The following is a 16,153-nucleotide window of genomic DNA, read 5'->3' as shown; positions in this document are numbered from 1 at the left end:
GTAGGAATAAGTGGTCCCAGGGGTTTCCCATATGACCTGACATAGGGGTGTCTGGACTTGAAACGTTCCATATTATCTGAGGAAGCTAAATATGTCCAGATTATGGCTGTGCTATTACTAAGTCAGAAGTTATGAAACATGCTGAAATTTCATACTTATTCTAGTGAGGTGTATTCAGACATTTTTACAACCGAGGCCTGTTAAGGCTCTGAATGGGGAGGGTGACAGTTTTACGACAGGCCTGAACACTGCCCTTACAACAAATGTTTTCTACTGACCTAACCTGGTTCTGTTTTCTCTGTTGAGATAACCTTTTCTGTTGAACTTAAAAAGCTTTGAATTCCTAAGATGGGGAACGGAGAGAGTTCAGAGTTCTCTGTGAGGTTACATGGTTAGCCAAACTGTCATGGCTACTTCCACACAAGATGGCAGCTAGCTACAGCTTTTCATGTCCCGTACTTGATATCGTTACACCTCCCCCCTTAGGTGGTTGCATTGGAGGGAACTACAATTTCCCTCCTGACGCAACCGACTCCTGCGGGCTCGGCTTGTCGTGACAGCCCATCAGCATTGCCATGGGCGCTGCCTTTCTTATGCTGGATGGTGAAATTGTATTGCTGAAGAATTAGGCTCCACCGAAGTAGTTTGCCATTCTCCCCAGCAACACGATTTAGCCAGCTCAAGGGATTGTGATCCGTGATCACAGTGAAGTGCCGTCCATAAAGGTACGTTTGTAACTTCTGGAGAGCCCACACGATCGCAAGACACTCCTTTTCGATCGTGGCATATGCTACTTCCCTGGGAAGCAGCTTCCTGCTCAGGTAGAGGATGGGATGCTCCTCTCCGGCCTCGTCCACCTGGCTCAGGACTGCACCCAATCCGTAGGCAGAGGCATCCGTCTGCACAAGGAAACGGCGGGTGAAGTCTGGAGCCTGCAGCACAGGGGCACTGGCCAGCGCCTCCTTCAAGGCCTGAAATGCCTGCTCACATTCTGGTGTCCAAGACACCACCTTGGGCAGTTTCTTTTTGGTTAGGTCAGTCAGAGGTTTGGCCAGGCTACTATAGTTACATACAAATTTCCTATAGTAGCCAGCAGTCCCCAAGAAAGACATAACCTGCTTTTTGGTTTGAGGGGTAGGCCAGGCCAGGATGGCCTCAACCTTCCCTGTCTCGGGTTTCAGGGTACCTCCTCCTACCTGGTGTCCCAAGTACTGCACATCAGTCATGCCAATCTGACACTTACTGGGTTTGACAGTCAGATTGGCAGCTGTCAGTTGGTCTAGGACCTGTGACAGGTGCACCAGGTGTTCTTCCCAGGTAGGGCTGAACACGGCGATGTCATCCAGGTAGGCTACGGCAAAGGTTTCCAGCCCCTCCAGTAAGTCATTCATGACTCTCTGGAAGGTAGCTGGGGCAGTCTTCATCCCAAACGGCATGACGGTAAACTCGAACAATCCGAATGGGGTGATGAAGGCCGACTTTTCCCGAGCGTCAGGGGCCAGAGGAATTTGCCAGTACCCCCTGCTCAGATCCATGATTGTTATATAACGGGCGGCCGCCAGCCTATCTAACAACTCATCAATCCGGGGCATGGGCTAGGCATCTGCAGTAGTGATGACATTTAGCTTCCGGTAGTCCACAAAGAACCTGGTCGTCTGGTCCTTTTTGGGGACCAAGACTACCAGTGGCGCCCAGACTGTCCGAGCTCCCTGAACGACCCCTAACTGCATAATTTCCTCAGTCTCCTTTGCCCCGCCTGTCTGCGCCTCCTGCAAGGCAAGGTGGGCTGCAAGGGTGAGGGAAGGATACACCCGGTCGCCCATCTTGTGGACGCCATGGGGTGCCCTCCCAGGGTTTCCCATGACCCAAACACGGCATGCTGTAAGCACTGCCAGCATCATGGGTGCCTGGAGTGGAAGGAAAGGTGAGTGGGACTGAAGGCCTAAGCCCACTCCCTCAGTGTCAGCTATCACTTCTACCAGGGCACCTAACTCTTTCCGTTCAGGTATACGGTCTCTGCCAATGACAGGCGCTGTGCTGGGACATTGTGTGAACATCAAGTTAGGCCACAAACCATTGTGTTTCACTCCAACCCTGGCCTTCCTGATTTCACCTGGACCATCACAGACCAGATCAGGTGACACCTTCAACACATTCCCCTTAGGCTGACTGGACACAGTGAGCAACTGTTTAACCCTTTCAGTCTCCAGGCCTCCTGCCTGTAGACCAGTACAGCCTCTATGCCCACTGTCCCTATCATGCTTTTGTTTATTTTTCTCAGCAGGGGAGCTAACAGCTGGCCTGCTGAACACTGCAAAGCCTTTGTCTCTCAGCAGTGCTGGCTGAGGCGAGGGACTACAAGTACCAACCAGCCGTCCTGTGACACACAAGGACAACTGCTGGGGTGTAGTCAAGGCAGAATATTCTGGGTCAGAGTCAGGAATGGGGCCACCTGGGCCACTCCTGGGCTCTCCCGCCAGAGACTCTATCTTCTCCACCCTCCCAGCATTGTGGGTGACCTCCAACAATGACATAACATCATTACATTCAGTAATTACATTCTTAACATCAGCTACACAAGCATTTGATATTGGCACATGCAAGGGGGCCTCCTCTCCTTCTGTAGGTGAAGAAGACCCCTGAACCTCCACTCCACCCTCCCCCTCCCTCTGTCCATCCACAGGTTGCCCAGATATTACCCCAACATCTGTAAACAGTACCTTGGTAGGTCCAGAGAGTTCCGTGGGAGCATCCTGGGTGTTTTTAGCAGGGGCATAGTAAGAAACAAGGGTACCTAAATCAGCACCCAACAACACCACAGTGGGGATCTCCTCCGAGACTCCCACTTCTCTCATCCCACTTCCGGCACCCCAATCAATGAAAACATAGGCACGGGGTACTCGTGAGCGGGTCCCCCCGACTCCGGTGAGGGTAAAAAACTTTCCAGGGATGATGTCCCTTCTTTCTATCACCTCTGGTCTGACCAAAGTGACTTCAGCTCCTGTGTCCCGGAACCCAGTAAGGATCCGGTGGCCCACGGTGACTGGCTGCAAGTTGGCGGTGGTTACCCGAGTTTTCCTGCGGACGAACAGCACGGAAGAAGGGTTGCTGGCCGGATGGCCAGGTGATGTCAACTTCTGCTCAGGGCACTGCGCCCTGAGATGTCCGGCTTCACCACAGTTGTAGCATTATATAAAAGATACCATTTTATTAACTTGAAAAGTACATAACAAAGAAAAAGACATTACTTAAAAAACCACAACATATGTATGTATTGAGGTACTCGCTATACAACACCATCTATCATATCTAGTTATTCGGACGTCTGGATATACATCTCACATTTATAGATCAATCCGAAATGATGGCTCGGTAGCAAGTCTGTAGTCAATTCATATCACATAACTCTTTAATGCTCGACATGTTTCGCGTATCATTACGCTTCTTCAAGAGCGATGCAGGATATGTTGTAGATTGTAAAATATGTATAAAATCACCAAAGAAGTAATGCTCCGCACACCCTCTGCGGTCAGAAAAAAACCAGCAAGTTGGTGCATCTATACACATCGGGATAAATGTGGGCTAATATAGCTTAATACATAAGCCTATTCCAGTATTATTTATTATAGGTATTCATCCATATTTATTGCCTCTTCTGTATGTCCCTAGGTTCCACAAAAGGGCTCGGGTAATCCTAGATTAGGGGTGCCATCGGCCCAGTGTTATCAAAGGTGGTATGCCAGTAGTATGTCCTGAGTGTAGTAGAAAAGGACCTGCGACGTGCGGTATCCTCCTGAGGCTGGAACGGAGTGCCGTTCCAGCCTCAGGAGGATACCGCACGTCGCAGGTCCTTTTCTACTACACTCAGGACATACTACTGGCATACCACCTTTGATAACACTGGGCCGATGGCACCCCTAATCTAGGATTACCTGAGCCCTTTTGTGGAACCTAGGGACATACAGAAGAGGCAATAAATATGGATGAATACCTATAATAAATAATACTGGAATAGGCTTATGTATTAAGCTATATTAGCCCACATTTATCCCGATGTGTATAGATGCACCAACTTGCTGGTTTTTTTCTGACCGCAGAGGGTGTGCGGAGCATTACTTCTTTGGTGATTTTATACATATTTTACAATCTACAACATATCCTGCATCGCTCTTGAAGAAGCGTAATGATACGCGAAACATGTCGAGCATTAAAGAGTTATGTGATATGAATTGACTACAGACTTGCTACCGAGCCATCATTTCGGATTGATCTATAGATGTGAGATGTATATCCAGACGTCCGAATAACTAGATATGATAGATGGTGTTGTATAGCGAGTACCTCAATACATACATATGTTATGGTTTTTTAAGTAATGTCTTTTTCTTTGTTATGTACTTTTCAAGTTAATAAAATGGTATCTTTTATATAATTAATTTGTTGTAGTTGTGCCTAAAAAGTCCAAAAGTCCCTCTTGTTCGTTTTTCATATACTTGATAGGACGCGGCACATTTTTATATGCTGTGTGTATCCACGGTGCCACTCCGCGTGGTGATACACTTCTTCCTTCTTTGCATAGTTGTAGCATTTGCGTTTGTCAGTTAGGAAGGCCTTGGCTCCAGAAGCTGCAGGTTCCGGCTGCTGAGGAACTTGGTTGGTAGGCAGAGGAGGGGTTGCCGTGTGCGATTTCCCTCCTTTCCAGCCATTCAGAGGAGCCTTGTGATGGTCAGATACCCGAGAGTGGATATAGGTAACTGCCAGTTCTGCTGCTGCTTTGGCAGAGGCTGGCTTTCGCTCCAGCACAAACTGTCTGACGTCTGTAGGACAGATGTGCAAAAGTTGATCTGCAATCATAAGATCTTCCAGGGATTCAAAAGAATCGGCTTTCAAGCCTTTAGTCCACTGCCGGAATGTGGTACGTAAGCAGGGACCTAAAACGCTTCCGGTACACTTCCGGGGTTAGCTGAAACTTTTGGATGATTGCAGCCTTTAGGGCCTCATAATCATCGCACTGCTCTTCTGACAGTTCAACATAAGCATCCAGGGCCTTGCCTCGTAGCCCTGGCGTCAGGTACCGGGCCCATTGTGCTGGGGGCAGATGGTACTGACGGCAAGTTTTTTCAAACGACAGTAGATACACGTCAATGTCACTGTCCTTTTCCATAACTGGAAATTTGGCTGCCGGGATCACTGGCAGAGAGGCATCCCTGTGCTCTAGGGATCCGAGGTTCTGAGCCTGTCGCTGCTGCTGGAGCCTAGCCATCTCCAATTCGTGCCGACCATCAGCCTCCCTCTCAGCCTGGTGTTCTGCCGCCTCTCGCTCAGCCCTGCGTTCCACAGCCTCTCTCTCGGCCACAGCCTGGCGCTCAAGAAACTGCAGGTACACCACAGGATCTGTCTTCCTGAGGTTTTGTAGAGTTTCTTGCATTTGAAGAGAGTCTATGATGGTTTCAGGCAATCTGATGCTGGCCTGCTCTTGTGGTGACTTGGAGGTAACAATCCGTGGTATTCCAGTGTCAGTCTCTGCTTGCCCATCTGGTGAGGCCGCCTCTGAACCACTGGGCTCTGGAGTAGCGGAAACCCTTTCTGGTCCAGTTTCCCCCAGGTTTTGGTCTGCACGGATATCAAACTCCTGTAAGGCATGTATCAAGCCTTCACGATTTTTGCCACCGACGTCAATTTCTCTTTCTGCGCACTCGACAGTCAGTTCATTCTTGTTCATCTTTTTATATGCTGATAACCCAGACATTTTGCAAGCAGAAAAGATAGAACAGAAAGAAGAGATAGGAAGAAGGTGTAGGAAGGAGCTGTTGCTGTATGTCTCTCTTGAAAAAATAAAAATAAAAAAATATGCACCAGCTTGTCTCTAAGGACTGTTTCCACAAAGGTTACAATCCTTCAGTGCAGAGCTAATTCCTAACAATGCACTGAATGCTCTTCATTCAAAACTATCCCACTACGCTGCCAGCCAATATGTGACGAACGCGGGTGTCAGATCCCTGCCCTCCTCGCTAACTCGCGACAAAGGACCAGCCAACCTCACACCACGCTGTCACTTACGTAACAATGCCACTCTCAGCTGTGCCCAGCACAAAGATTTTACAGCTTGCGGGACCACAATCTAGGTGCGAGCAGCCTGAGAGTGATTGTCACTGGGCTAATTACACAATTAACCCTTTAACTGCCACCACCCCCGTTTAAAAGACTGAGCCGGGGGAGACTCGTAATTTAGCAATACCAATTATAATTTTAGAATAAGCGTCTGCCACACACACTGCCACCACAGACAGGTTTGCTCGGAGTCTTACTCTACAACAGTAGCGCCCTTCAAGAGGCAGGTTCGTTTATAGCTTGCATTAAGAGCTTTAGAGACAAGGTTAACACTTTTCAACATAAGGGTTTATTATGAAAAGGTCAAAGTTGATGCAAATAAAATATTTACAGAAAAAAGATGTTTCAAAAGATAAAGACAATATACAGCCACAAAGCAATAAGGTAGAATTGAGAAGGAAGAATACTTGCAATTAATGTCCGAGGGTTGATCAGAGTTCGATCGATGAGCTAGGTAATCGGTTCTCGACTTGGCAGATGTTTCTTCTTGGATGGTAAAAGGAGAACTCCCCATTGTCTTGGCATCTCCTCTTTTCTGTCAAATCAAAGGGGGTGTTGACAGCGACCAGTAACCAATCATCTGGTCATCCTGTTTTAGGGGTTGGTTGCTGGGAGGTGTCTACACTCATGACCACGTCCCAGGTAGATTTTGTAATACATACTCATATATCTGCATCTATAGTGTTTACAGACTCCAAATATCCATATTATTATTCAACTTGAGATTTCCTTCAAAACAAGTCTAAACATGCCATATCTATAACGTATAGCCTGCTTTGGAGGAATAAGTGGTCCCAGGGGTTTCCCATATGACCTGACATAGGGGTGTCTGGACTTGAAACGTTCCATATTATCTGAGGAAGCTAAATATGTCCAGATTATGGCTGTGCTATTACTAAGTCAGAAGTTATGAAACATGCTGAAATTTCATACTTATTCTAGTGAGGTGTATTCAGACATTTTTACAACCGAGGCCTGTTAGGGCTCTGAATGGGGAGGGTGACAGTTTTACGACAGGCCTGAACACTGCCCTTACAACAAATGTTTTCTACTGACCTAACCTGGTTCTGTTTTCTCTGTTGAGATAACCTTTTCTGTTGAACTTAAAAAGCTTTGAATTCCTAAGATGGGGAACGGAGAGAGTTCAGAGTTCTCTGTGAGGTTACATGGTTAGCCAAACTGTCATGGCTACTTCCACACAAGATGGCAGCTAGCTACAGCTTTTCATGTCCCGTACTTGATATCGTTACAGTCCATAGCAACCAAAATGGGCCCTTTACATCAAAAATGGTTTTAGACCAGCTAGAAACCAGCGTTAGTAAATTAGAATCACTTGCAGAATTGAGCGATAGTGATTTGTGGAGAAATCCATCAAACACTGAAAGTAATGACAGCGACAATTCTGCAACTGAGCAAATCAGTGTTTTTTATTTGTTTAAATTATTGAATCATTTTTATTATTATATTATTTCTTATAATTATTTATAGTTATTCATTCTATTAGAATTTATGATTTTGTGTTTCAAACTTTCATACCCGGGATGTCTACTAGACTTGTTTGGACAGATTCAAGTGTGTTATTCCTAAGAATTACAGGCCTACAATATAAAAAACTTCCATGCAAAATAATGGTACAGCTTTCAGCACCAAAAATCTGAAATAACCATACCGCCAGGGAGGTTATATTCTTGTCCCTGAAGCCACAACAGGAATTGAGTGCATCAAAATGAGATGAATTCCCTTTTTATACAGTTGTCACCGGAACAGGTGACCCATTGGAAGATTTAGTCTCACTTCCTGTGACAGTGTAAAAATCTTTATAATTTCCCCTCAGTTTCTGTCTTGGTGGCAATGATCAGGTGCATCTCCCCAGTGGGGACACAGCTAGCAATAAAAAAAAACAGACAAAAGATCCAATCCTTCCCTACTCCATCCAGAATTATTTTGCTTTTACATACACGATTTAGGTAAAATAGGGTAAATTATGTGGTTATTAAAATACATTTTAATTTTAAAAATGAATAGTTGCACATTAACTTGTCATTTTATTTATTTGTTTATTTTTAGATTCTGAAATAAAGAAATCATGACTTCTGGCACAGATGCCGCAGAGATGATTAAACGCCTTCGATGGAAATTAACGGAAGTGTTTGAGGAGGATGTAGAGGGTCTGTGTGATGAGTTGGGATCTCAAGGCCTCATAACCCCGAATGAGATGATTCCACTCCAACATTATGAAGATCCAAGAGGGAGAATTGAAAAAATGATGAACATCATACTACAGAAAGATGAACACTGTCAGACATTCCTGTGTCAACTTGAGAACATGATCCCCAGATTTCCAGCACTAAGTTATCTGTCCAAGTACTTTCCAGAAAGTGAGTCACCTCAGCTATAGGAGTATTTCACTAAAAAAATCCCTTAAACAAATGAGTTAGATATTTCTATTTTGTGATATTTGGCACTTAATTTTGTATTGTTTATTGTTGTTTTATCTAAATTTTTCATAGGGCACTCTCTGCTTCATTCACTTTTTTTTATTTAAACCATTACAAAATACAGCTAAAATTATTCTGGCCAACCACCATGTCACTTACTATCTGAAAACTTTCTCAGGACAATCGGAAAGCCACAATCTAATATATATACTGTATATTTTACTTTAACAATTCCCAATGCCTGAGCAGTGTTTCCCCTGGAACTGCAACATTTTTTATTACTTTTGGCACCCCGTCATCCCTACAGGAGAACTCCCCTACCAGCCAGCTATTTCAGCTTGTAATATACCTACAGCACTAACGTATTCACATATGTATTGAGACCATTGTTTCATACCCAGAACCCTGACGTAGCCAAAGAACATGGCCATTCCATTTGAAATGTATTAAATTTAGCGGGTTTCCAAATCTAATGCCCAAAGTAGCATTATAAAAATGTGGGAGTCTCCAAGTAATGGACTTTCTTCACTGAAAAAGATGATTGTCCTTGTTTTTCAAGGTAGAAAACCATTCGCATGCACATTTGTTTTAAACCATGTATTATGGTAATGCTTAACATTAGGTTATCTATTAAAACCATTATGTTCTTTTACAGATAAAGTTAAGATTTTCTGTGAACTTCTTGTCAGTTTAAAAATGGAGAATTTAACGGATTCCAAACTGACATTGAGTCGAATCCTAGAAATTGGCGCAGAGACTCTGAGTGATGTCCATCCCCAGACTATTCAAGATGTACCATGGCATTTTCTGAGAAAGCTGATGGCCTTGAACAGAGCTGCACTTAATACTCAGTATGGAAAAGATGCACAAATAATCAATTCAATTGAAAACATGTTTGAGTCAATGACTGAAGAGGAAAATCGTCCAAATGAATCTATTCACCCTCTGGATGTCCTGTGTGTTTTCCTGCATTGTTCAGATAGTTTTCTACAACAAGAGATTGTATCCAAATTGTCTATGTGCCAGTTTGCTGTCCCTCTGCTTCTCCCTGCTTGTGATGGGTCACACTGCACCCTCATGCTTTGGGCTATGAGGGACATTGTTAAGAAGTGGAGACCTCAGTCACTATCTGACAGTAAAGGGTTCAGTGAGGAAAATGTGGTAAATATTTCCATGCCAATTTTCTCCTTCATCAGACTGGGTAACACCAAGCTATCCAAGTCTAAAATCTTAAATCAAGTCCTTAATTCAGCCCAACAACACCAAAACTTCTTCATACACAATGATATGGAGGGCGGAAACATTGAGAGGAAAATATCTGATGGACTGGTGGAAATGTCCTGGTATTTTCCCTGTGGCAAGTCTGATGTTTTCCCAGAACCCATCGCAGTGACCAACCTACGAGGAGACCTGGAGACCAACTGGGACCAGTTTATGTTTCTGACTCGAGTCTCATCAGCTGTGTTTATATTCATTGAAAGTATTTCTGAGAAACAGTTCAAACTGTTATCATCATTCAATAACATTGACATCCAGTTTTATATTATTTTTACTCCAGAAAAAGGTAAAAAAATAAACCCGGAGACCTCGAAGCACATAAAAAATCTAATGACAATTTTAAAGATAAGTGCAACAAATATTGTTCTCAAAACCAGCACAGAAAATGATGCAGCATTGGTGAAAAAAATTCAAAATGGCATTGAGAATGTTTTAAAGGACTGTCAGAAAGAAAGACAAAATCTGTTTAATACTAAAAATAAAATTGAAGGACTTCATATCTTTGTTGATGAGAATTCCTTTGAATGTCGAAAAGCAAAAGAAAATGCAAGCCAGATTACTTCTGTAATAAAAGATGTGGAAGGATATAAAAAGGAAACCCTGAAATTACAGGGAGATTTGTGGAAAGAATTGTCAAAAGTAGAAAAAGAAATTTGCAGAATGACGAATCAAGGGGAAAAAGATGCTCAAAAATATCAATCCGAGCTCAAACAAAAGCTCAGTTCACTCCATGAAAAACAATACCAGCATCACATTCCTGTAGGCATATTTAATTTTACTGCAGCAATTACTGACCTCTCCAAGGCTGAAAAACATTATTTCTTGAAATGGATGAAATTTGAACTGGATTCAATTGCAAGAAATAATATTTCCTTGTTGCAGTCTAAATACAAGGAAAAATGTAACAGTAAATCCGATACCTCAGAACTTAAGCAGCTGGATAAGAAGATCTCAGACAGTTCTTTAGGAATAGAACATTTTCTACGTGAGCTGGGACAGTTTTATGAGGCTGAGTATTCTACAGTTGTTAAACAGAATAATAAATACACAAGACAATTCACTAAACTCCCAGGAATTGCTGCTGATCTCCTACTTGATGGATTCCCATTGGAGTTGATTGATGGGGATGCCTCTAATATTCCTTTACAGTGGATAACTGATGTTCTGATTGAGCTGGACAAAAAGACAGGACGACAATGCAAAATGAGAGTGATAACTGTGCTGGGAGTGCAGAGTACAGGGAAGTCCACCCTTCTGAACACCATGTTTGGTCTGCAATTCCCGGTGGCCAGTGGAAGATGCACACGAGGAGCCTTCATGACTCTTTTAAGAGTGAAAGAGAACTTCCAGAATGAGCTGGGCTGTCACTTCATCCTGGTGATTGACACCGAGGGGCTGAAAGCTCCAGAGTTGGCCTCTTTGGAGGACAGTTATGAACATGACAATGAACTGGCCACACTAGTGGTGGGGTTGAGTGATATCACCATCATTAATATGGCCATGGAGAACACATCAGAAATGAAGGATATTTTACAGATTGTGGTCCATGCTTTTCTTCGCATGAAAGAAATTGGAAAGAAACCCAACTGCCAGTTTGTACATCAAAATGTCAGTGATGTGTCTGCTCATGATAAGAACATGAGAGACCGGAAGAAATTTCTGGAACAACTTGATGAAATGACAAGAGTAGCTGCAAATATGGAAAAGAAACGTGGAATTACCTGTTTCAGTGATGTGATGAATTATGATCCAGAGAAGCACAATTGGTACATTCCTGGACTGTGGCAAGGGGTTCCACCAATGGCTCCAGTAAACTTTGGCTACAGTGAAAATGTTTATGAATTAAAGAAGTATTTGTTGGGATTTTTTAAATCACAAAGCTCCAACAACACTCAGTGCAAAATTCCCGACTTCATCACATGGGTAGATAGTTTGTGGAGAGCAGTTAAACATGAGAAATTCATCTTTAGTTTCAGAAACAGTCTGGTGGCTGAAGCTTACACCAAACTGTCTATGCAATACTCTCTGTGGGAATGGGAATTTACCAAAAAAATTCATGGCTGGATGATCACCAAAGAAACTTACATCAGAAATCAATCTGCAGGTAGTCTCAATACTGAGTTGTGCATGCAGTTTAAAGGTAATCTTCAGAGTTTACTGTTAGAAGAGGAAAATACAATGCTGAAGCTACTAGAAAAATACTTTGAAAACAAATGTGAGAATGTTCATCTCATTGAGCGATACAAGGAAGATTTCTTCATGAGTGTGAAGTTCCTGAAAAAAGAACTGGAAAGGAATGCTCTTAATAAACTTAATGAGGCGGTTTCAATCCAAAAAGGCAAATTCAAGATTCTGGATATTCAGAAGACATCTCAGAAACTGATAGAAGAAGAATTAACAAATCTCCTAAAAAGCTGCAGAGAAAGAAATTGTGAACTTGTTGACATAGAAGCAAAGCAAGAATTTGAAGAGATGTGGAAGAAAACACTGTCTGATTTACAAATAGAGGAGCTGACAAGACGCAACATTGGACAAATGATTCTTCAACAGCTTAAGAATGAAATGGGAGTAAAGGGAGGTGGTATTAATGAAGATCTAAACAATGTGATGAGGTTAGATGACTATGGGATCAATCCATTTGTTACTGACAAAATCCATGTTGACTGGACTTACTTTTCTTTAAGTCGCAATCTAGTCTATATAAGTCCGACACACCTGGAAAAGATAGGAGATCTTGCAACAACTTTGATAGATATATGTAACTCGTACATCAAAGAGAAGGCAGGCAACACAGGAGATTATGATGATACTTACTTTCAGGAGTTGCTACACACGATCAATGCTAAACTCAAAGATAAAACCACTACAAAACTTCATTTTTCTTCCAAATTTGAGCTAGATATAAAACTTTTTATCTTTGGAAAAGCATCTAGAGCATTTCAAGACTTACATGACAGGTTCATTGAAGAAAACGATCCCAAAATTTGCCTTGAAAAATTAAAACCTCAATACTTGACCACATTTGAGAGCATATTCCATGAGAAAGATGAGTGTCAGAGTAGGGCCAAAAAATTCTGTGAGCTCTGCCTGAAGCCAGCACTAACTGATTATATACTACGACATCTTGGCAAGGAAATCATTGATGACATTCTGAAAAGTTCTGACGGTCACATATTTAACAGCAGAAGTGATTTCCAGTTAACTGTGCTGGGGGACTTGCTGAAGAAAAATGAATTTAAACAATATTTGTTGTACATTAATCATTATAGGACCTTTTTGAAAGACTGGGTCTATCAGTACATAACTGAGAAATACCAGAGTCCATCAACTCTTAAAACCTTAGAAGAAAAACTTTTATCTCCAATCATAGAAAAAATTGAATATGTTCTGAAGAGTGAGGAATGTTTAAAAACAGAAGCCATTGTGACATTTCTGGAAAGTTTCTGCAAGTCACTAGACAAAGAAATAGTGATTTCACAGAATGAAATGAAAGTGATCACTTTCCACAATACAGCAAATGTCATCCAGTTCTCTGAGGACATTGGTTTCTATCTTACTAGCGTAAAGGAGCAAATTTTATCAGACACAGAATTGTTGGACATTAAACACCTTCTCTCCAGAGTCACACTGAAGCCCCAGGAAGAATTGTTGAATAAAGTTATTGGCTGTGGTAAGCTATGTCCTTTCTGTAAGGTCCCCTGTGAGAATACCGGTGGTGATCACCAGGAGCACTCTGCATCTCTCCATAGACCTCAGGGACTGGGAAGATACAGATGGGTCAGCAATGAGACTTTAGTCACTGACATCTGCTCTACTTCTGTGGTATCAAATGCTAGATTTAAAAATTCTGACACAGAAGGAAAATTTCACCCATACAAAGAATATCGTAAATACTATCCAGACTGGGCAATTCAGCCTGACAACAGCCTCAAATCCTCAGATTACTGGAAATACGTTTTTGTACGTTTTAATAATGAATTTGCATACGAATATGCTGCAAACTCAGCCGAGCTTCAAAAAGACTGGAAGAAGATCACAGAAGATCAGGCTCTAGCAAGTTTACAGGAATCTTTTAAAATCAAATAAAAATCATATGGCTGTATTTGTGCCATTACTCACATATACAGTATACTGTATATGTTGGTTTTGAACATTGAAGACATAATTTTTCTAAATATAGTTTTTAGTATAACAATTCTATCTAAAATCCTCATTTGCATACTCTGACATTTGTCTCCCTGGACCAAAAAAACCTTGCAATTAGTAAGCGTTTATGAGGAACAGTAGCTGCCAAGCGAATGTATGTGCACATAAATATGCACAATGTCAGACTACATGTACAAGCATGAGCATGCTCATGTGAGGACTAGCACACACATTAACTGCCACTAAGCAGGCTATTTAAAAACTTGAACTCTACACAACCTCTTTACTGTATGGTCTTCAGTCTTGTTCCCGTGATCCTGATCCTGTTACTGACCCAGCTTCCTCCTGACCTGCTTTCAGATTTCATGCTTATGTTCGTTGTCGAATTCATAAAATTTGTTGAAGATTCATTACCGAATTCAGACTGGACTATTGACTACACTTCTGCCCAGCAAATTTTTGCCTCAATGCCAACTTCTGCCTGTCCCACACTATGACTTGGCGTCTTACAGCTCAGCTGTGGCTAGACCTGGCTTGGAACCTGTTTCCACCTTTAAATTAACTTGGCACATTTACCGTGCACTGCCAGCTGTACTCCTGCTCACCTAATACCAGCGCTCTCAAGTTCCAGCAACCAGTTTCACCACCTTGGCACTTGTACCTTTCCTTCACCCCTGCAGACACTGTCTCAACTTTCAGGAGTGCTTAGATGGGAACTGTGCAAGAGGCCACCTTCATCATCTCAGGCTTTGCATAAAGGTGAATGACAGGGTTGATGCCAGTGAGACAATTCAAAATCAGACAAGGGAACATGGCTGGATTCAAAGCTTGTTTTAAAATTTGTCCTAAAGTGTGCCTTAAGGCTAGGTTCATGTTGTCACAATGCTTTAACGCACATGTATTGATGCCCCTTATGCCACAAGTTAATGCGCGTTGTGTTAAAGCAGTCCATTTGAATGAGCTGTCTAATGCACCAAAATGTGCATTTACTTATTTTTTTAATGTACCAAGCCAGAACACATAGTGCATCACTATGTACTGTTGTGCAGTGCAAATCATGTTCATAAGCAAGGTGTGTTAGGGAGCCATTCTGAATGGATAGCACCGCATTGCACCAACATGGCAATCATGTATTACTGTACATTGTGATAATGCATGTGGTAATGGTAATTGTACTGCAGCGCAATGGTGTGAATGGGACCTGAGTTCTAAGAATTCTGAGGACACTGGCTGCATTGCGTAATAGGGCATTGGGACCAAAGGAGTGATTCTAGTTGTTTTATCTATCGTAACAGCCATTCCAAAAGTGTTGCTTATTTTATTATCTACTGTACATGAATCATAAAAGGGTAGATAAATGGAGCGCCCAGTATCCAATAAGAAGCAAAATGGAGGTGAAAATGTAGTAATTTTTATTGAAAGTAGCAAAAATGAATCAAGCCAATGCATTTTGGGGGAAAAAAAGACTCCCCCCTTCTTCAGGGCTGCTGCTCTATGCCTTCAATATGCTACCACTGCCAAACGAATCAGCAACTAACCAGATTTTGGTGTCACAGACAGAACAATTTGGGATATAGCCCCATTCATTATTAACATACAGCAGCAGCCCTGAAGAAGGGGGAGTCTCTGTTCCCCTGAAACGCGTTGGCTTGATCAGTTTTTGCTACTGTCAATAAAAATGACTACATATTTACCTCCATTTTGCTTCTAATTGGATACTGGGTGCTCCATTTATCTATCCCTATAAGTAAATACAGAAACGGCCCTTTGGCCATACCCAGAGGTAGCAGCCCAAGCCCCACAAAAGGGCTCACCGCCACTCTTCTGCTAAGTTGGGCCAGAATCATCGGACGCGATCTCTCCCCATCCACCCTCATCATCACCCACTTACAGACCCTCAAATGAGTGAGTCAGTCCAGCGTGATCTCCAATCCTTTAGAACGATGAATCCTAAAAGGGCAATGACCAGGAAAGTAATGACCAAGAAAGAAGAGGCAGCTCACATACAATATAATGCCCTATCACCACCTCCTACCGATCCAAAAGCCATAGTACCTTGTCAGTATGGGGACCTTTTCTTACTTAAAGTGGTTGTAAGGCTTACCTATAGGTAGTGGAAATGTCTCCTAAACGTGCTTCGTTTAGGAGATATTTCACTTGTAGTCCGCCGAAAATTCCAA

The 16,153-nt window shown here is 42.5% G+C and overlaps 1 protein-coding gene across 1 annotated transcript in view; it reads left to right on the top strand.

Moving 5' to 3' along the window:
- Nucleotides 1-15,395, top strand: part of LOC141148317 (interferon-induced very large GTPase 1-like) — a 45,879-nt gene extending 30,484 nt beyond the window's left edge. Inside the window, exons 2-3 of the mRNA XM_073635644.1 lie at nucleotides 8,179-8,489; nucleotides 9,205-15,395. Coding sequence (XP_073491745.1) covers nucleotides 8,198-8,489; nucleotides 9,205-13,913 — 5,001 coding nt within the window. The 5' untranslated portion in view covers nucleotides 8,179-8,197 and the 3' untranslated portion in view covers nucleotides 13,914-15,395. The remainder of the gene's footprint in view (nucleotides 1-8,178; nucleotides 8,490-9,204) is intronic.
- Nucleotides 15,396-16,153: the final 758 nt, after the last annotated feature.

The sequence above is a fragment of the Aquarana catesbeiana genome, linkage group LG06, assembly GCF_042186555.1.
Source record: "Aquarana catesbeiana isolate 2022-GZ linkage group LG06, ASM4218655v1, whole genome shotgun sequence".
In the NCBI taxonomy this organism is placed as follows: Eukaryota; Metazoa; Chordata; class Amphibia; order Anura; family Ranidae; genus Aquarana; species Aquarana catesbeiana.
This window is presented reverse-complemented; position numbering and strand designations above follow the sequence as displayed.